Source organism: Haliotis rubra, unplaced genomic scaffold, assembly GCF_003918875.1.
Source record: "Haliotis rubra isolate DU_JTF1 unplaced genomic scaffold, ASM391887v1 Scf693, whole genome shotgun sequence".
Classification (NCBI taxonomy): domain Eukaryota; kingdom Metazoa; phylum Mollusca; class Gastropoda; order Lepetellida; family Haliotidae; genus Haliotis; species Haliotis rubra.
Window position 1 is genome coordinate 44,777 of NW_025767405.1, and position 22,099 is coordinate 66,875.

The following is a 22,099-nucleotide window of genomic DNA, read 5'->3' on the forward strand; positions in this document are numbered from 1 at the left end:
GGAGGGGCACTGAGATCGTTAACGCAGCAATACCCGTGGTGAGAGCAATATTGTTTTGTTTGGCTGGTCATTTAGATCATTAGAGCATCTTCGAGACGCCGCGTTTCCATGTACACTTAGGAACGTTTGTTTGTGTTCTTTTATACTGAAATGTATTGGAGGATGTATATTTGATATGTTACCTCTTTATTCAAGAGTACAGGATCATGCTGAAATGTAGGGGTAATCTCCGTGGGTGACAGCTGAAAGGTGGGCGTCAGATATACATGACGTCAAACTGCCCTATATCTTACGTCTTCTACCATGAGAAGTGAGTGAGTGAGTTTGGTTTTACGTCGCTTTTAGCAATATTCCAGCAATATCACGTCGGGGGACACCAGATATTAGCTTCACACAATGTACCCATGTGGGGATTCGAACCCGGGTCTTCGGCGTGACGAGCGCACGCTTTAACCACTAGGTTACCCAACCGCCCCCATGCGAAGTGCATCTTCACAATGTGACCACGCTATTGGATGGACTTGATTGACTTCTACACAGTCCCACAAAGGTAGTGTCAACTATTTCTACAGACACATATATCTATGAACATTCTCATAAACACATTCCCCATACACATTCAAGTACTCTGTAATAAACACACTTCATTTAGTGTATTCTAACACATTCCTTCTAATATATGTTATATCTGGGATTACACGTTCCTTCTAATATATGTTATATCTGGGATTACACGTTGCTTCTAATATATGTTATATCTGGGATTACACGTTCCTTCTAATATATGTTATATCTGGGATTACACGTTCCTTCTAATATATGTTATATCTGGGATTACACGTTCCTTCTAATATATGTTATATCTGGGATTACACGTTCCTTCTAATATATGTTATATCTGGGATTACACATTCCTTCTAATATATGTTATATCTGGGATTACACGTTCCTTCTAATATATGTTATATCTGGGATTACACGTTCCTTCTAATATATGTTATATCTGGGATTACACGTTCCTTCTAATATATGTTATATCTGGGATTACACGTTCCTTCTAATATATGTTATATCTGGGATTACACGTTCCTTCTAATATATGTTATATCTGGGATTACACGTTCCTTCTAATATATGTTATATCTGGGATTACACGTTCCTTCTAATATATGTTATATCTGGGATTGTTCCTTCTAATATATGTTATATTGGGATTACACGTTCCTTCTAATATATGTTATATCTGGGATTACACGTTCCTTCTAATATATGTTATATCTGGGATTACGTTCCTTCTAATATATGTTATATCTGGGATTACACGTTCCTTCTAATATATGTTATATCTGGGATTACACGTTCCTTCTAATATATGTTATATCTGGGATTACACGTTCCTTCTAATATATGTTATATCTGGGATTACACGTTCCTTCTAATATATGTTATATCTGGGATTACACGATTCCTTCTAATATATGTTATATCTGGGATTACACGTTCCTTCTAATATATGTTATATCTGGGATTACACGTTCCTTCTAATATATGTTATATCTGGGATTACACGTTCCTTCTAATTATGTTCCTCTGTTATATCTGGGATTACGTTATATGTTATATCTGGGATTACACGTTCCTTCTAATCTATATATATGTTATATCTGGGATTACACGTTCCTTCTAATTACGTATCCTTCTATATCTGGGATTACACGTTCCTTCTAATATATGTTATATCTGGGATTACACGTTCCTTCTAATATATGTTATATCTGGGATTACACGTTCCTTCTAATATATGTTATATCTGGGATTACACGTTCCTTCTAATATATGTTATATCTGGGATTACACGTTCCTTCTAATATATGTTATATCTGGGATTACACACGTTCCTTCTAATATATGTTATATCTGGGATTACACGTTCCTTCTAATATATGTTATATCTGGGATTACACGTTCCTTCTAATATATGTTATATCTGGGATTACACGTTCCTTCTAATATATGTTATATCTGGGATTACACGTTCCTTCTAATATATGTTATATCTGGGATTACACGTTCCTTCTAATATATGTTATATCTGGGATTACACGTTCCTTCTAATATATGTTATATCTGGGATTACACGTTCCTTCTAATATATGTTATATCTGGGATTACTGGGATTACACGTTCCTTCTAATATATGTTATATCTGGGATTACACGTTCCTTCTAATATATGTTATATCTGGGATTACACGTTCCTTCTAATATATGTTATATCTGGGATTACACGTTCCTTCTAATATATGTTATATCTGGGATTACACGTTCCTTCTAATATATGTTATATCTGGGATTACACGTTCCTTCTAATATATGTTATATCTGGGATTACACGTTCCTTCTAATATATGTTATATCTGGGATTACACGTTCCTTCTAATATATGTTATATCTGGGATTACACGTTCCTTCTAATATATGTTATATCTGGGATTACACGTTCCTTCTAATATATGATATTCTGGGATTACACGTTCCTTCTAATATATGTTATATCAGATATATGTTATATCTGGGATTACACGTTCCTTCTAATATATGATATATCTGAGATTTTCGTAGTAAAGTACAGATTCTTGTACTTTTGTTGGGTTGAGTCCCATCGGGGATTCGAACGCAGACCCTCAGAGTCAGGCACCTAATCGCCAGCACGCAATGTGAGCCGTCTAACCCACGCATCCACTGCGGCCTCCACACATTCAAAATGGCTGAGAGGGTTTGGCGGCTGACTTACGCATTCACATATACTCAAATATACATTTGTATAACAAAACACATACGTAGACATTCAAATGTGAACTCCAGCAAACTTATGATCGCATGTGCAATGACCGAGGTGAGTCCTCCAAACTGTGGACGGCTTTAATCAGAGCAATAGTACTCGAGCAATAGTGCTGTATAATGAACAGCGCTGTTATACAGAGGCAACCTTTACTAAGGTTACCTTTACTCCCATTCTTTATCATTGCACTAAGGTTACCTTTGTGACTTACGATCACCTTAATGCTTTGTGAAAGAAGGCCCTGGAGTCCTTTGTACAAAGTAATCTTAGCGCTAATGTGACCGTAGCCCCCATTCCTGAACATAGACTTAAGGTAGTGTTAGCGCTAAGGTTGTTTTGTACAACGGCACCCTGGGCCTCGTTCTTCACAGCGATCGTAGCGCTAAGATGATCGTAACTCCCATATTCTAACATAGACTTACGACTGTCGTAGGGCTACGATCGTTTTGAGGAACGGGGCCAAGATAGAATCTGTTGGCTCCTTGTCTCGGATCTTGTTATCACTTTTCTCTGATGTTAGACAAAGTGTTTGATTTTATGACTCCTCGAGCATTTTCACACCATCATACTTCACCAACATCCAGCAGAAACAAATACCGTCAGATGTAGGCTCATCAAAGAATATTGACAAGAGAAATGGCAGTATCGATCTGTGTGGGCTTCCTCTTTCGCGACTGGAGTCACATGTAGACTCCATACCTTCACAACAGAGTAACCAGGGAGGTGGGGAAGGGTAGTGATTAAAGCGTTCGCTCGGGTTGAACACCATCATGGGTACAATGTTAGGAGACCCGTGAAGATCCGGGTTAGAATTGATCTTCAGTAACCCATGCTTGTCGTAAGAGGCGACTAACGGGATCGATGACTTGGTTGACACGTCATAGTATTCCAGTTACGTAAATCGATGCTCATGCTGTTGATCACTGGATTGTCTGGTCCAGACTCGATTATTTACAGACTGCCGCCATATAGCTGGAATATTGCTGCGTAAAACTACTCACTCACTAACTCAAAATTTTTGGAGACCATTGATATTGCGCGGAGATTGCTAAACCTGTGTAAAACTATACTCACTGCTCATTCCAGAGGACTTTTATTAGCTCTACACGTCCAGGTTGACGTACGTTGTACCGTAGATACAGACTCGATTATTTACAGACTGCCGCCATATAGCTGGAATATTGCTGCGTAAAACTACTCACTCACTAACTCAAATTTTTTGGAGACCATTGATATTGCGCGGAGATTGCTAAACCTGTGTAAAACTATACTCACTGCTCATTCCAGAGGATTTTTATCAGCTCTACACGTCCAGGTTGACGTACGTTGTACCGTAGATGACAAACCTGCCGTCGGTGGAGCAGAATACGCTCACCTGTTCGTGAACACTAGGTGACATCACTATATGATAGTGATTTATAAGCACATGCCCATGGTATAGACGAGATTTGCGGAGATTTCTTATCAGTATGCAAAAGGTATTGTCGCTTTTGTCGCTGCGGTCCAAACACAATGCTTGGACTACAAGACTGCAGAATATTCAACACCGAAACGATTGTAATTCATTCAATCGTTCGTTCGTTCGTTCGTTCGTTCGTTCGTTCGTTCGTTCGTTCGTTCGTTCGTCCGTTCGTTCGTTCGTTCATTCATTCATTCATTCATCCATCTATCCATTTATTCATCCATTCATTCATTCATGTTAGCTGACTATTGCCAGAAGATGATCAGACAGAGTATGTGTCTCCACACACGATTCCAATCAAATATACCTGTAAACCTATCATCTGTGTAGGTGGACGTATCTATGTACGGATTGAGGAACATCTCAGCACGGGTGTAGCTGAACAGTTGACACGTTGCGTTGTCTGCACATCTCCTAGTCAACATGATGGATCTGATAGCTATACTGCACTAAAAGCATTAGACGTGTGATGTGAATTATGCATCATTGTCAAGAATGGTGTCCGTCTAGACACAAGGCACAGATAGATTCCACCATACTTGTTACATTATCTCAGCCTATCGCAGATCAACTGCAGCTTTGATCAACCAGGCCCTCAACTGCTGATATGCCGCGAGCCACAACATATTTTCCATTGTAAAAAAATCTTTTTTCTCGTTATATTTTTAATTACGTTGCTTAAAGGTACGCCGACCACAAGCTTTGCAAAAGCGAGATAAGATAATGAGACTTTTTACCAAATAAGAACCGTCTTTTTATCTCCCTACAGAGACTGTAGATCTATTTCCGTAAATTAGCAGTATGGAAAAAGGTCAGTACTGGGACAGAGGTCACAGCTCTATTTGTCGCATTCATCTACACCCTCCTTTCTTCCGACTGACAATATTTGTAATAATTTCAAGAGATGAATATAAATAGAAGGTGTGTCTTTAAGCTATATACTATTAGAGTAACAGATCGCACACCAATTTTGTAAACAAAAAATTCAAAACCTGAGCTCCAGTTGTGGTTCGGGTTGAAGTGCATACATACTGAAAGTGTACACATATAACTGCCGTACTTGTAACTCAGTAAACTCGTTTGTTAGTAACGCGTTAGTCAGTAACGGAATGTCTAACTACAGTCACAAATACTATACACTACCATTGTCAGCAATGCCGTGTCTAGCGTGTATGACATAACGAACGGTAGTCATAAATATTTAAATGTGTATGCCATAGAATACCAGGAAATAATCCGAGATTAACATGTAATCTTAATCACCAGTATTCCACCTTACTCATGACATAAATACCATATCCTTCGGAAGCTTATAACTAACATTTGTAAAATACACTGTAGTTCGCTATGCCCTGTTACTATAATCATATATACTATAAAGCACTGGAGTCATAAATATTTTACGTATATTACAGCTGTAATCGACAGAAATGTTATCAATGGCCAGCAATGTATTAAGAGCGGGTCACAGTAACGTGACAATTTTGCCTTACAACGAGCTATTATCAATCAAATTAACCTAGATGTTTGTGACATCTTCTGAAGCAATCACAAAATATTTTTTATTCTTATTTTTATTTTCCACTCCTCTTGAAGCGCATTGCCGATTTATTGACGTCAGCGTGCATGTATGCTGACGATGTTCCAGACATACTCTGCATGGGAGAAGATTAGGACTTTGGATAGCTATTTGTTGTGGTCATGTCATGTAGGCTATTGCTGCTGGAGAAAGTCAGCTACAATATATGGACGGTGGGCACGATCGTTATCGTCTTAAAAGATAACACGAGGACTGATGTTGTCTGGGCGGTACCTTTCAGTGACCGTTTTATGGACAATGGGCAGTGATATTATGGCAGTCATCCCGCCCCATCTTGCAGACCCACCCATATAGCCGTATGCTGACTCTCGTATAGCTTTCATTGGGACGACATCAGACTCGTCCACGCATAGTTAGGATGGAGTATATATATACAATACCACAGGCGATTGTCCGAGTTGCCTCGCTCTATAAACCCTTGACATCAAGATACTGTTGATTTGTTAACGGTGGTACAACACGTGGTCACGAAGCATGAAATTAGCTGTGTGCAGACGATTTATTATCGTCTGCTCAGTAATGTGAACTCAGGCGGCCTGACGCAAGTGAACAGCGATTTGATTGGCTGTTCTAAGATGCTTTGTTAAAGGATCAAAGGCATCGACAATGCTTTATTAGGCGATAAAGTACACTTTTTGAATTACGTCACACTGAATTGTCGTCACTACGCCATTCTAGTCTGTACCCTAGTAATCAAACGTTACCTTGGTAACCGACGTCACTATTCACTATTGCCCAGTACAGTCTCATACAGTACAACTAACTCGGTTAGCAACCCTTTCACGATTTGCAGCTGCTTCGGTCGGCTAACGTCACTGGTGGAAACATTACGTTTCACTTTTTCGATGAACAAAATGCCTCAGTTTGAGTCACAATTAAACAGCGGCACGACATGGTTCGCTATGTCCTATGTCCAGGGTCCCACAATGCATCGGTGGAATGTCACGTGATCAGTCAGCTTGCTACAGGCGTACTGAACTATAAATGATCACGAGACGTTCATATTGTCTCATATGGTTTACATAAATCACAAATGAAATTTCTGTAATAAGGAGAATATGTTTCAGTATATGATAAACCGTCATTTGTTTTATTGGTAACAGGTATCTTAAAGTAGAGGGACAGACACATTAATGGAACAGTACGTCAGTGAGCCCTGAGCGAGGATTGTCGATTGAGGTCACAACCTCGTTTTTCTATTTCCTTTCTGTTTTAGATTAATCGTCGGTAAGTATTAATTTGACATCCAGAAAAGAAATACAGTTCCCATGCGTCCGATTGCTTTAACGTTACATAAGAGTTAAACTTTATGATTTTACTTTATTATGCCACACATGGAGGTACAGCGAACTGTATTTAATAATAATTCTGTCTTGACTTCTATTTCGGATTAATTCATCCCTGGATATGTTGCTGACCAGAGTGAATTGTGCAGGAGTGATTACCGACATTTTGTTTCCACAAAACCCTGTCCCAGTCTACAAAGCTACTGAATCACACTGACTACCTCTTGCCGAGTTCTTCCAATCTGAAGCATGAGAAACGTCCTGGGGCAAGTGTAGGGCTTGACACTGACAGTGGCAGTAGTACGCCTAGACGCTGGTAATGAATTACCTGGTGGTTCTCGTCATGCAGACCTGTATGCGCTGATACACGACAGAAGCGACACCTACACTGGAATGTGTACATGGCCCTCATATTGACATTTGACCTGACCATCGCGAACCTAGGGCAGTTTGGTAGTCTAGTGGTCAAAGCGTTCGACACGCCGAAGGTCTGGGTTCGATTCCCAACTTTGGTATGTGTGAAGCCCATTTATGGTGTCTCACGCTGTGATTTTGCTGGAACAGTGATAAAAACGGCGTAAAACCATAGTCACTCACTTCGCGAACCTATTCATGGCGGAAACAGACGGCATGTTTAAATTGTAGAGAAACTGTTCAAGACGACATTCATGGCCTGTGATGATGTCCTGTCTACAACAGAGAACGTGTCAATAACATATGTCATGAGGTAAATGATACATCAAATATTTCGGTGACTCTCAAACGTTTGCACCACTATATCATCACGTGATATATAGTGGAACGGCCAAAGTCTGTTGTGATATCTTAAAACACAGTAAGTCAGTAATAGAACGATTGTAGCAGTCATTGCTTATTATAAATTTGTGTTCTATGTGCGTACATAGTATTAAAACATGCTTGTTTCTTTCTGATCGTTTTTTCTCCCATAATTCCGCATGGAGAGGCCGATCATTTTTTATATTTTCTGTCTAGCATTCTGAAATGTAATTGGGACGATAATTGAAAAAGTAATCTTTTTGTCTGTCTAATGCACCTGCCTAACCACACTATTTTGAGACCTTATCTGTGAACGACTTCTAGGCAGTTTCGATGCCTTATCTCTCAACAAGCAATAAGCGAAATTCTCCTTCCGCCGGTGGGGATGTGTTACTGTACATAACACCCACCCTGTTTTGCTGGGGCGCCATTGGCACATAGATGAAGCCTCCTTTCAAATTCTATAAATAATGCTGGCGATTACGCATGATACAATTTAAACATTTAAAGAAATGTTGTGTAACAGAGTTCCATTAAGCGAAGATCAGCACCTAACTTCCTGGCATGAATTGTCTGTTACAACGCCGAGAGAGAACCAGTTGAATCGGACACAGTAATCTTCAAAATACCGAGGTGACGTCATACTATTCAACAAATATTTTAAATTAGACTTCCTTTAAGTGAATCGAAACATTACAGAGCTAAAAAGTTCTTCAATTCCTGCCGACTTTATTAAATCGGAAAATGTAAGCCAGTATAATGAAGTTACCTCCACTGCTTAACAGACACTGAGATTGAAAAAAAAGTTCCGGCGCTGGCCTATAAACGTCTAGATCTCTTTGGTGTTAGTTTGTGCCGTCACTTAGCAAGAGCATGCTGACTGTAATTAAATCCCCCTTCTTCGGCTTGATATGTTCAGTGCTAGCGAACAATCGAGCATGAAAGGCACTGTTTTCCTTGTATCACTACGCGGCGGAAGCCTCGAGGCGAGGTGACTGTATTTTGAAACCCTTTCCCAAACTGGATTTATCTCTTCAGTGCGATGCGTTCAGGGCGTGTAAATGTTGTTATTATTTGCATAATTATCGTAATTTCAGATTTCATGGGATAATTTCAAACCATTAACATTTTGTTTTGATATCTGGCATTTTTCTTTAATGTGTAATATCGGAATGGGGATGAAACGCGCGATACGAACAGGTCTGTATACACGGATCATCTGATCAGTGGTCCGGCAGTAATTCCGCGTTACGTAAATACGTCTGTTCATTCTGTCTCGCATGACCAGGAGCCACCTGAAGGTCCTTAAGTAGATATAACCACCCTACCATCTCTACACAGAGCCGGCACTTCCGGGTACTGACACAATAGAAGGACGATTTCAAGTTGATACACATACTCTCTATTATGTGTTGACTTTAGAAGAACTTCCTTTTTCTCAAGCAGTGGCATCTTCTTTTGATGGTTCGAACATAATATTGTATTCAAACTTTATTATTCAGTGATTCAATCACGTCAGGACGGAGGTTATAACAAAAGGGCATCTTGCACTGTATCCATGTTTTTGAAGTAAAACCACGTCTACGACATGACTACGGGTGAACCACTGGACTACCTTACCTTACCGTTCCTATACTGGACAAAAGAAGTTAGGGATATTGGTATTTTCATGATTGATATTTTATCAGTGTGACAATGAATAAATAGATCATTATTCATAATTTCAAAATTTGCATATATCCTTATCCTTATATATATGTTAAGCAAGATTCAAATCTGGTAACACTAGTCAATATGGATTCAGTAAGCACTATATTATATCGGCGTGTCAATTTACCGTGGGATTAACAAGGGAGAATCTGGGAGAGTGGGTGAGTTTTAGTTTTACGCTGCCTTTAGCATTATTTAGCGGGTGACACCAGAAATGTTCTTTACACATTGTACCCATGTGGGGAATCGAACCCTGTTCTTCAGCATGGCGAGCGAATGCTTTAACCACTAGGCTACCCCATCGCCCCTATGAATATGGGATTCGAACTGAGAATTAAAGGTTTCACCCCCTCGGTATGACACTACTCGGCAACGCGAATTGTGTTGCCTTAAGCAATACAACTGTAGCTGAAGCTTGTAACTCTGTCAGTTGTATAAAACCAGACCTAGCTACCAAGGCTTGACCTTAAGTGTGGATGGGTCTCTGTGATTTAGCGGTGGGTAACTAATCATTGGGTCAGTGTTATTCAGTCAGCACTTACACAACCCTTTATTCCAGTCCATTCCTGAAATTAAGACCAGGAAACAATAATATTTATTAGTCGCAGTTGTCTTGGAGCAGAAACTGCCAATTTAATCTCTCAAATTGTTCCACAAACTAAACAGAACACCTAAATGTATTATTGTATAGTTCTAATTAAAGATTTTAAATTTCAAGCATAGTCCTTGCACTTCAGAAGACATTTGAGAACGCCTTTGAATGTCTTGTCACTCAAATTAACAACAAAGTGAGGAGGATCTTAAGAAAATATTCTATCATCTCGTGACTGAATAGAAAAATGTTATAGCTGGGTTTTTTCCAACATGCAATTGAATTTGCTTGCTTCAGCATCAATTATTTAAGTTGAAATGATTCTCATACCGCATCGTCGACGTAACAGCCTCACATTTCAAAGTTATTGTACAATCTGGCATCACTTCCTTGTCGCCTGTGTACGACTATACGCGGTGCGGTGAAACATCGCTCGTTACAGATGAATTAGACATGAGGAGACGACTCACCTGGAGGCAGGTATATTCAGACGCTATCTCTATGTCGTTTATCATTGCCCGCATATGCCACCCCGGGGACAAGTTCACTGAGACGCAGGTATTACCTTACAAGTAGTGTAAGCAATGTTTTTAATGTAGTAACTGCCGTAAACAACGGTTATTAGTTGTGTTGTACTCAAAAACACAACTCAACCTTAGAGTTGATCTCCAGTAACCTATGCTTGTCATGAGAGGCGACTAACGGGATCGGATGGTTAGGCTCGCTGACTTGGTTAACACACGTCATCGTATCCCAGTTGGATAGATCAGTGCTCATGCTGTTGATTCCTTGATTGTCTGGTCCAGACCATTCTCTTCCCACAGAGATTACTCAAGTCATATCTTCCCTCGTAGACTTGATTACTTTCTGCGGCATTAATCAACAAACAAAAAACATAATTCTTCTTCCATGACTATCATATACAGGTTCTTTAAAACTCATCCTCGCCACAGTGAGTTTATGTTTTGAGAGGTGAGTGAGTGAGTTGGGTTCAACGCTTTTACATTTCACGTAGTCTGTCTCACAGTCCCTGAACCACATTATTTTCCCTACTGCCAAGCCCTCTCTGCAGTGCTAAAGCCCTAAATAAAGCAAGTCTAGATTTCCTCAGGTTCTGAATCTCTGGTCTCCCGGGGCTCCTTTTCAATTTAAATGGGCTTGTTTGTTACTATCAACATTATATATATTCAGAGACTAAGCATCCGTCTACACTTCACGCTGCAAAGCCAATAGCGTCACAATAGACAGCTGATTGACATGAAGCATTATCGAATAATATCATTCAAAACAAACGTAATTTGAAGAATTTCGAAAGGTTACACAAAGTATATGATCTGGACTCACGGCAGTGGGACATCAAAGCCTCCACCGAGTGAGTAGGTACATGCTACATCTGTTACCAGGGTTACAGTAATGCAATACTCACAAACGGATTGGAGGCAGAAATGATCGTGTTTGGCAGTTTGACTCCTGAGAGTTTCTAGGACTTCAGCCCTGACCCACAACGAAGCACATGGCATACATGTGGTCTCACCCTAGGGATATTTGTTCAAAATTGCCTCTGTGCACCCAGCAGCAAATGGGTACCAGGTGAGATAAGTCATGTGACTATTAACCGTTTCGTGCCCAGGAAGCTTTGGTTATCCGGGGTAATAATTCAACGCTTCTGAGCAGTGCTACGTTGAAAATAAGCGCTACACTATGCTACGCTACACTACACTACACTACACTACACTACACTACACTACACTACACTACACTACACTACACTACACTACACTACACTACACTACACTACACTACACTACACTACACTACCACTACCACTACCACTTCACTACGCTACATTACACTACACTACACTACGCTTCACTACACTACACTACGCTACACTACACTACACTACAACCTTTCATCACATGACAGGACCCTCATATTCCCTGTAAGGAACGTTGAAATTAACATCTGGGGTCCTTTGACCCCGTTTTGGCAGGTCACGGTAAAACCCTGCGTTACAGAAGGAGACTGCCTGTGAAGCTTACCGGGAAATGTCATTCTGATTGATGAGAACAGGTACATCTCCATTTAGCGTTTCGGGGTTTTCTGCGGGAGATACCAGGAATGGAATCACGTGGAATGTTGTGAAATGATAATACTACGATATTCGGAAACCGCAGCGCCGCCTATAACGCCTTGGGGAGACTTTGAGCTGCAGTGGTTTATACATTAGTGTGTATAGACTAATTCATTAGGAGATACCTACAGGCGATTCCACACTTTTTTGTGATTAATACATCTGACCTGAGTTGACAATAAAGATTTGCGAACACCCCACGTCTCAATCTGTCTTGGGCATAAGCTGAACAGAGTTCTGCGTCAATGGTCATCAACTGGTCTCTCTTGAACATGGTGCCTCGGCAAGTTCTGGAGCTCACGGATTTTGAGTTCGATCAGATCTTACCGAGATCAGTTCTGTGGCAGGTTAGACTAACGACTAGTCTCTGGACATATACAATTTTGATGCAAACAAATAACGCCAAAAAATATGCTGGAGCCCAAGTAAGATGGGAGAGTGAGAAGGATAATCTAGACTTGCTTCACTTATGGATTTTTGCATTACAGAAGGGGATTGGCAGAATGGAAATTATATCATTCAATGGCTAGTAGGCACACTAGCCCCTAGTCAGTGGTGAGGCCACCCATCAACGTACACGAGGGACCGCAAAGGATAGTCTCTGAATGAGGTCTCGCCCGAAGTCGTGTCAATCACAGCTTGTCAAATCCGCTTTCTCCGTAATGCAGAGTGATGGCCCTTTCGGCATCAAGTTAGCGTTGTGTATATTTGCACCGAAACTCGTTACTAGGTATAGCTAGTTATAAGTGATAATATGTTAAATCGGGCTGACACACAATTCCGGAAATTGTATACCGTTCCGGGTAAACGGAACAATGCGTGAAAAATGATGATGATGATGATAATAACTTAAATACCACGTAGCTGTCAATCTGATAAAATAGAATATTGTTTACGGTACTATTTGTAACTGGTTAATTGTGAAAATTCTGGTATCACTAGGAAGATTTTCGAATTTACTAACAAAAAGGCAACAATATCTGAAGAAATTGTGGAGCAACAAACCAAACCTACTTTTTGAATTGACACGAGATATATATTTGTTTCATGTCTTTTTACTTTGGATATCGACGCTGCTCTTCTCTAATGCTATTTGTTCAAGTACTTAACTGATTTCACCTGTTGGAAAACAAACAATTTACACGTGTTCTACACAATAGATGGAAGAGGAAAGTTCTGAAAATAGGTTTTAATTCAGTTTGTGACTTCACTGCTTGTTGTCGGGTCTAGAAAGGCATCTCAAGTGCAGACGTGTGTATGTTCGTTGATACCTGAAACAAAAAAAGTTAGTAATTGAACGAGTAAGTGAGTAAATGAATAGATGGTTGGAAAATAGGTCGGAAGTTTACAAATTTGTATAAGATAGAGAGTGAGGAGAGAGAGAGGGTGAGGAGAGAGAGAGGGGTGGAGGGGAGAGTCAGAGAGAGAGAGAGAGAGGAGAGAGAGAGGAAGGGACAGAGAGAGGAGGAAGGAAGGGGAGTTAGAGAAAGGCATAGCGAGTTATCCTACCTGGGTGACTTCTGACTGGTTCTTCCTCTGGTTGGCCCCTCATCCACACACAGCGTGAGTCGCCAAGCTCGTGCCCGTTTGTCCAGCCGTCTCCGTCCGAATCCTTGAAGCAAAGCTCAGGCGTCCATTTCAACCCGGCCTCCTTGAAGTCCTGCAACAGCAATCCAACTGCACATCCTCAAATTTTGATACCCCCAACTTCAGGGATCGTCTTCCTACGTCCCATCCTGATACTCCCAACATCAGGGGTCCCCTGTCCACGTCCCATCCTGATACTCCCAACATCAGAAGTCCCCTTTCCACGACACATCCTGATACTCCCAGCATCAGGGGTCGCCTGTCCACATCACATCCTGATACTCCCAAAATCAGGGGTCGGCTGTCCACGTCACATCCTGATACTCCCAACATCAGGGGTCGGCTGTCCACGTCACATCCTGATACTCCCAACATCAAGGGTCGGCTGTCCACGTCACATTTTGATACTCCCAACATCAGGGATCGCCTGTCCACGTCACATCCTGATACTCCCAACATCAGGGCCCCCCTGTCAACGTCAGATCCTGATACTCCCAACATCAAGGGTAGGCTGTCCACGTCACATCCTGATACTCCCAACATCAAGGGTCGGCTGTCCACGTCACATCCTGATACTCCCAACATCAGGGCCCCCCTGTCAACGTCAGATCCTGATACTCCCAACATCAGGGCCCCCCTGTCAACGTCACATCCTGATACTCCCAACATCAAGGGTCGGCTGTCCACGTCACATCCTGATACTCCCAACATCAAGGGTCGGCTGTCCACGTCACATCCTGATAATCCCAACATCAGGGGTCGGCTGTCCACGTCACATCCTGATACTCCCAACATCAGGGGTCGGCTGTCCACGTCACATCCTGATACTCCCAAAATCAGGGGTCGGCTGTCCACGTCACATCCTGATACTCCCAAAATCAGGGGTCGGCTGTCCACGTCACATCCTGATACTCCCAACATCAGGGCCCCCTGTCAACGTCAGATCCTGATACTCCCAACATCAGGGCCCCCCCTGTCAACGTCACATCCTGATACTCCCAACATCAAGGTCGGCTGTCCACGTCACATCCTGATACTCCCAACATCAAGGGCCGGCTGTCCACGTCAGATCCTGATAATCCCAACATCAGGGGTCGGCTGTCCACGTCACATCCTGATACTCCCAACATCAGGGGTCGGCTGTCCACGTCACATCCTGATACTCCCAAAATCAGGGGGTCGGCTGTCCACGTCACATCCTGATACTCCCAAAATCAGGGGTCGGCTGTCCACGTCATCCTGATATCCTGATACATCCCAACAGGGGTCGGCTGTCCACGTCACATCCTGATACTCCCAACATCAGGGGTCGGCTGTCCACGTCACATCCTGATACTCCCAAAATCAGGGGTCGGCTGTCCACGTCACATCCTGATAATCCCAAAATCAGGGGTCGGCTGTCCACGTCACATCCTGATAATCCCAAAATCAGGGGTCGGCTGTCCACGTCACATCCTGATACTCCCAACATCAGGGGTCGGCTGTCCACGTCACATCCTGATACTCCCAACATCAGGGGTCGGCTGTCCACGTCACATCCTGATACTCCCAAAATCAGGGGTCGGCTGTCCACGTCACATCCTAATACTCCCAACATCAGGGGTCGGCTGTCCACGTCACATCCTGATACTCCCAAAATCAGGGGTCGGCTGTCCACGTCACATCCTGATACTCCCAAAATCAGGGGTCGGCTGTCCACGTCACATCCTGATACTCCCAACATCAGGGCCCCCCTGTCCACGTCACATCATCATATGTCCTGCAGCAGAGGACACCCCGTATTTAAAATGGTTTACTAGAGACTGTATGGGAGCACCCCGTTTTTACCATGCTTGACTTGAGACTATTTGAGGACACCCAGGTATTAACCATGCTTAAGTGGCGATTGAGAGCACCCCGTATTTAAAATGGTTGACTAGAGACTGTATGGGAGCACCCCGTTTTTACCATGCTTGACTTGAGACTATTTGAGGACACCCAGGTATTAACCATGCTTACGTGGCGATTGAGGGCACCCCGTATTTAAAATGGTTGACTAGAGACTGTATGGGAGCACCCCGTTTTTACCATGCTTGACTTGAGACTGTTTGAGGACACCCAGGTATTAACCATGCTTAAGTGGCGATTGAGAGCACCCCGTATTTAAAATGGTTGACTAGAGACTGTATGGGAGCACCCCGTTTTTACCATGCTTGACTTGAGACTGTTTGAGGACACCCAGGTATTAACCATGCTTAATTGGCGATTGAGGGCACCCCGTATTTAAAATGGTTGACTAGAGACTGTATGGGAGCACCCCGTTTTTACCATGCTTGACTTGAGACTGTTTGAGGACACCCAGGTATTAACCATGCTTAAGTGGCGATTGAGGGCACCCCGTATTTAAAATGGTTGACTAGAGACTGTATGAGAGCACCCCGTTTTTACCATGCTTGACTTGAGACTATTTGAGGACACCCAGGTATTAACCATGCTTAAGTGGCGATTGAGGCAACCCCGTATTTAAAATGGTTGACTAGAGACTGTATGAGAGCACCCCGTTTTGACCATGCTTGACTTGAGACTATTTGAGGACACCCAGGTATTAACCATGCTTAATTGGCGATTGAGGGCACCCCGTATTTAAAATGGTTGACTAGAGACTGTTTGAGGACACCCAGGTATTAGCCATGCTTAAGTGGCGATTGAGGGCACCCCGTATTTAAAATGGTTGACTAGAGACTGTTTGAGGACACCCAGGTATTAACCATGCTTAAGTGGCGATTGAGGGCACCCCGTATTTAAAATGGTTGACTAGAGACTGTTTGAGGACACCCAGGTATTAACCATGCTGAGGGCACCCCGTATATGTGTGTGCCGAGATTGTTTGATGGGTGACACTGGTTTGTTTGGCAAACATCTGATTTATTTTGCCTCTCTGATAATTGTCTGTCAGTCACCTCGATTGTATGGACCATATTGGATTACTTACAGATGGATTACTTACAGAGGGATTACTTACATAGGGATTACTTACAGAAGGATTACTTACAGTCATGTAGTTAGAATGTTGCCGAGTGTGGCGTTAAACAAACAAACAAACAGACTAGTCAAAGAAATGGTTCCCTGAACATGTCTATGTTTCGAAACATAAACAGGCAGGCAAACAAAACTTTACCATAGTTTTAAATCAATCTAATTTTTTTAAATACACACACAAAATGGAGATGCATTAACGTTATATATTGAAGAATCTCAAGGAAATCAACATTTAAAATCACAGAAAAGTATGTGTTTAACTCTAACAGAAGGAAGTGTTGGTTATTTAGGTGATTTTCCAACTGTCACATTTCAAATGACGCATTCATACCTGTACCACAATGGTTGTTATACCAAGTCCTGATCACTGCGTTATCTCACCTTGCCGAATTGGTTGAGGTCAGTCTGGGAGCCTGTAAAGTGGTGAGTGTGTCCGACCGCCGACCAGTGCACGGTAGGGTAGCAGGGGTTGGGCACCAGGTACCCGTGGGGGATATTGGCTTGGTCCTGTTCCATTGCCATGGCAACGGAAATCATCAGTAGACAGAGGTAAGGAAGCATGCTGGAGAATTCGCCGTAGTTTCGGTGAGATAAAGCTGTTTAGTGGAATGTGAGACCTAGTTGTTTTGTGGGAATATCCGTCTGTCCGTTATCAGTGACCGACCACAAAAAGACATCTGGAGTATATTATCTGTAACTCTACCATGTCAAGCTTCACAACTACTTTTTCATGACGTTTTAAACTCGATGAAGAACATACACAATTTGCATGCAACACACACAAGCCACTGCGCCAGAAGACATCTCATCAGATACTGTAGTGCAGCTGGCTTGTTACAAAACGGTGGTATTCAGATCAACTGTCTTGTCGAAAACAATGGTTTTCCAGCAAGCCAGTTCCACCAGGTTGAGGGGTTGAACGTTACTACAGGTCGGAGCTGTACTCAAACTGGTTTTTACCATGTTTGACCTGAGACTGTTTAAGGGCACCAAGGTATTAACCATGCTTAACTGGCGATTGAGGGCACTCCGTATGTACCATGTGTGTGTCGAGATTGTTTGATGGCACCCCGTATGTATCATGCTTGACTGATGGTTAGGAAGTCAGTATTGTCTAGGTAGGAGGTATTTGTCAGGTGGTTTATTGTCTGGGTGACACTAGTCTGGTTAGCAAATATCTGGTAATTGTCTGTCAGTCACCTCAAATGTGTAGACCACATTGGATTACTACAGATTACCTTTATTAACAATGAAGACGTTACAATTTACTCTAAACTAAACAACGAAACCAGTATAAAACTACTGTCAAAATTAGGAGTGAGTGAGTGAGTCGGGTTTTACGCCACTTTTAGCTTTATTCCAACAATATCACGGCGGGTGACACCAGAAATAGGCTTCACACATTGTACCCATGTGGGGAATCGAACCCGGGTCTTCGGTGTGACGAGCGAACGCTTTAACCACTAAGCTACTACACCGCCCTGCTGTCAAAAGTGGGACTCGAAATGGTAGTAGACTTTGAGTGCATACCCAAGTCTCAAATCGGAATTACATTTCAGATGTAGAAAAATCCGTGAATGAGAACAATTTATGGGTTTTCTAGTGATAGCTCACTGAGATACCATGCCGCAGTTAAGCATAAATACCCAACTCAGACACATTATACTGACTTCGAGACGACCAGTCTTTGTTGCTCTCATTTATGCCGAGCGCCAGGCACGGACCAACAAGCATCATATTTTAGTAAGACGCGTGAAAAGTCTTTTGGTATGACGCTGCCGGGGATCGAACCAGCGACCTTCCGCTCTCCGGACGGACGCTCTAACCACTACACCACAGGGGCGGCCTTAGGAACAACATGAGGCACCAGGAAGTAGACTAACTGAACTCAATTAAAACGCTTCGTAATACACTCACGTAGCATATACTTCAACTAGCGGGGCCCCATTGTTTAACCATTATAGTGTATGGCCTAGGGTTATCAAATGACACTTTATGACACATATATGATCCACGTGCAAGCCACAAGGGCTACCCCACCGCCCGGGTCTTTAATATAAGTATCTTGTGTTTTGTTCTTGTTTATATTAGAAGAACATCTTTGGCTAAACCTTCCGGCATCAATCTTTCTGTCTTGTGACCGACAGCATATTCATTCCCATAGGACTGGTGCCAGGACTAGACTACTGGCCACTGTTGGTTCGAATCCCAGATTCGCTTGCTAATGGTTCCGGACTTGTAAGCACCATACCCTTGCCTGTGGGATCCACCGATGTGTTAAACGTCTATGTCATATATCCTAGGTTAAGCTGGAAGGACGTTATTTCCTAACATTATCGTGGAAACTGTTCCAGGATGGACGGGGTAGAGGACGCTTTCCGCATAACTGGTCAGCAACTATTTTGACCGGCGTGAACGCTTCAATGAACAAGGCGTAAACTCAAGAACAGGGTTCGTCGTCATCGGATGCCGCCGCTTACCGGAGGAAACTTCGTTCCATCGAAACAGAAGAAGGCTGAAACCGAAAACACTAATACGCCGCCCCCAAGCTCCCTGTAAAAACCACCGCGCTCTACCGTCTATATCGCATACCTATTTCTCCATCTCCATCACCGCTACCGGCTGCTCCACACCATATGCCCGCTCGCCAGCCCATACCCTCCATGGTTTCGCGCTTTGCACTCCCTTTCTCGATCGTCAATGTAACTGGCGCTGACGACGTCGCTGGAATCAGATACCTTCGATTTTCGCACATTGCAGAATCTGGCACGAAATTTGCTGATTATTTGTTGCGTGGACATACGTCTATCCGCCGGATATGACGTTACCCTGGGTGCGATGCAACCGATGGTGTTTTCCCAGCTGAATCATGAAGCAACGATTTTTTGAACCATTGTGGAGCAGACGCTCGAAGATTTTGCGGCTGCGTTTGGGCGCAAAGCTAAAACCTGAATTCGAACCGATAACGAGGAAGGGTAGGGTAAAGGTATGAAGTGTTTTCCTTCAAACATAACCCTCATTGTCTTCTCCGCTATCGTCAACATCGCCTATACCGGAACAAGCTGCATTTGAGGTTTGCGTTTTGAAACCTCTCCGGTTTTTCATCGGCAAAGACCCTAACTTTAGGTTACTTTTACCGAAAATCAAACTTCTGATTTCTTACACTTATTCCACCGCTGAACTTTCGGTGACGCCAGTAAATATCGCCAGGTGTGTTTGAATAAATGAACTATAAATTCAAAATCGGTTTCTTCAAGTTCCGCGATAAACTTTCCCCGGCTTGGGTTTAGAACCCTGGGGATCTACACGCCCTTCACAAATGTTAGCCGAAGGCGCTTTTTATCGTCCATTGCTCGGCTCTGAACGCTTCATCAAAGTCCATATCATGGGGGTACGATGGTGCATCAACAAATTCGCGCAATTGAACAGGGATTCTGGCTGGAACGAAGGATGGATGATAGAATGACTGGAGGATCTATCGAAACTTCTATACCATGACGATTCGGTTGAGAACATTTCGAACTTCGGATACCGAGCGAATACGTCGATTGGTGAATACCAGAGGATAGCGAAAGTCCACGGTGTACTGAATGAACCGTTTGATGCGCTTTCCGAAAACAGGAGCAGGGACATGCGATGGTTCAAAGACAGTGGGAAAACAACGTCAGGTTTGAGAAGTGTTGGGATTCTTTGATTGACAAAGTTCGTCGTACGACTGAACAGCGCTTCGCGCTTATGAAATTTGTTTGCTTTGGAAACAAGGACTACAATATAATCAAAGCGGATATTTACAGCTTATTATTGAACTTCTGGGCTTGGCGGAATCCTCCCTCCTGGTTTTATTCTATTCAGCTTCGTTGGGGGCGACGCTGCCACCTGGATAAATACGAATCATTTTATCGCTTCGACAACGCCAGAAATTCGAAACAAAATTCACCGCCGGAAAAGAACGCAAAGAAAACTTTAATGTTGAGACAGCGGGCATGGGCGGACCAGACGTCGGTTCCTGAAACTTTAAGTTCGGGAATTCAAGATAAAATGTCCACATTCTACCAAAATGTCGATATCCTAAAGGTAAATGCCGGATTCAGGTATTCGGACGGCACCGGGACTTACTGAATCATAATGATGGGCAAATCAAAAGGAAAATATCTTCAACCGCCAGGACGCTGGTGTTGGCTTTATCAGCAAATCGACCCAGGACGTTTGGGATACCGCCGGTCAGCTCATGCCACCTTTCTGAAACGCAGAACAAAGCTCGTTGGGACGCAGCCCTTCGATATCTGCGACAACGCCAGAACCGTATAAGTTCTTCGTTATGCTTCGTTAAACACCACCGCGCATCGCGACTCGAGATTCCTGGGGCAAAGAACAAAACTTCGATATCCCATTAAAGCTCTCGCAATCGATACCGATAGAGGTGAAATTAACTTACTCCAAAGTCAGCACCTCTGGCTCCTCGAAATGTTTTCGCTGCATGATTTGGTATGCCAACTTCATTCCGTTTGGCGGTTTATTACCAACAACCAGTTAATTTCGCGGATATAACAATTCGACTACGCCAGATCGATGGCGGCGGCGGTGGTCGGGAAGCGCCGCGTGGATTTAAATTCATTAATGCTGCGGACGGTTTCTGGATAAACTACCGACTTCCGCCGAAATAGTTTGTTAAAACACCGAAAACGATCAACATGTTCTATTCGATTCAGACCGAAACAAACCCATCGCAGATCTGATTTCGAAAGGCGGATATTTGAAGGAAACACGATTGCAAGACGATTACCGAGCATTCATGCGCGAAACGATACGTGGTTTGAAGCAAACCTTCGAATCGACATTTACCACGGGCTGCCGCAATGGTACGACGCAGCGGGTAATATCTCCAAAAGGCTTCAAAGGCCCCTAACAAAATAATCTTTTCGCCCATCTTCCCCACCCCACCACCTTTATGCTCGCGCAGAACGGCGCATTTAGCGTATTCGCTGGCGTAGTTCACCAACCTGGAAGCTGATATTTCATGGCTGGAAGACTATCCCCTGCATTTCTTCCGAGCGCTTCCACCATCATAAACGGTATTCGAACTGCGTCGGCT

At 42.9% G+C, this 22,099-nt stretch overlaps 1 protein-coding gene and 1 long non-coding RNA gene across 2 annotated transcripts; both read right to left on the reverse strand.

The window, feature by feature from the left end:
* Positions 1 to 2,989: 2,989 nt before the first annotated feature.
* Positions 2,990 to 21,704, reverse strand: LOC124258442. The gene is made up of 3 exons (XR_006893596.1): positions 21,692 to 21,704; positions 18,834 to 18,835; positions 2,990 to 3,082 (listed from the first exon to the last, which is right to left on the reverse strand). It is a non-coding gene; the product is annotated as an uncharacterized LOC124258442 (long non-coding RNA).
* Positions 13,577 to 17,656, reverse strand: LOC124258441 (temptin-like). Its single transcript, XM_046692535.1, has 3 exons — positions 17,389 to 17,656; positions 13,912 to 14,062; positions 13,577 to 13,673 (listed from the first exon to the last, which is right to left on the reverse strand). Exons 1-3 carry the CDS (start codon positions 17,566 to 17,568, stop codon positions 13,642 to 13,644), a joined length of 363 nt encoding a protein of 120 aa, XP_046548491.1. The 5' UTR covers positions 17,569 to 17,656; the 3' UTR covers positions 13,577 to 13,641.
* Positions 21,705 to 22,099: the final 395 nt, after the last annotated feature.

What these genes read in the sequence shown, in the direction of transcription:
- LOC124258441 (XM_046692535.1), bottom strand. Translation starts at nt 17,568, where the DNA reads ATGCTTCCTTACCTCTGTCTACTGATGATTTCCGTTGCCATGGCAATG. An exon ending in ACCTCAACCAATTCGGCAAG is followed by an intron (nt 14,063 to 17,388) that starts GTGAGATAACGC and finishes TTGCTGTTGCAG; the next exon opens with GACTTCAAGGAGGCCGGGTT. An exon ending in ACCAGTCAGAAGTCACCCAG is followed by an intron (nt 13,674 to 13,911) that starts GTAGGATAACTC and finishes TTTTTGTTTCAG; the next exon opens with GTATCAACGAACATACACAC.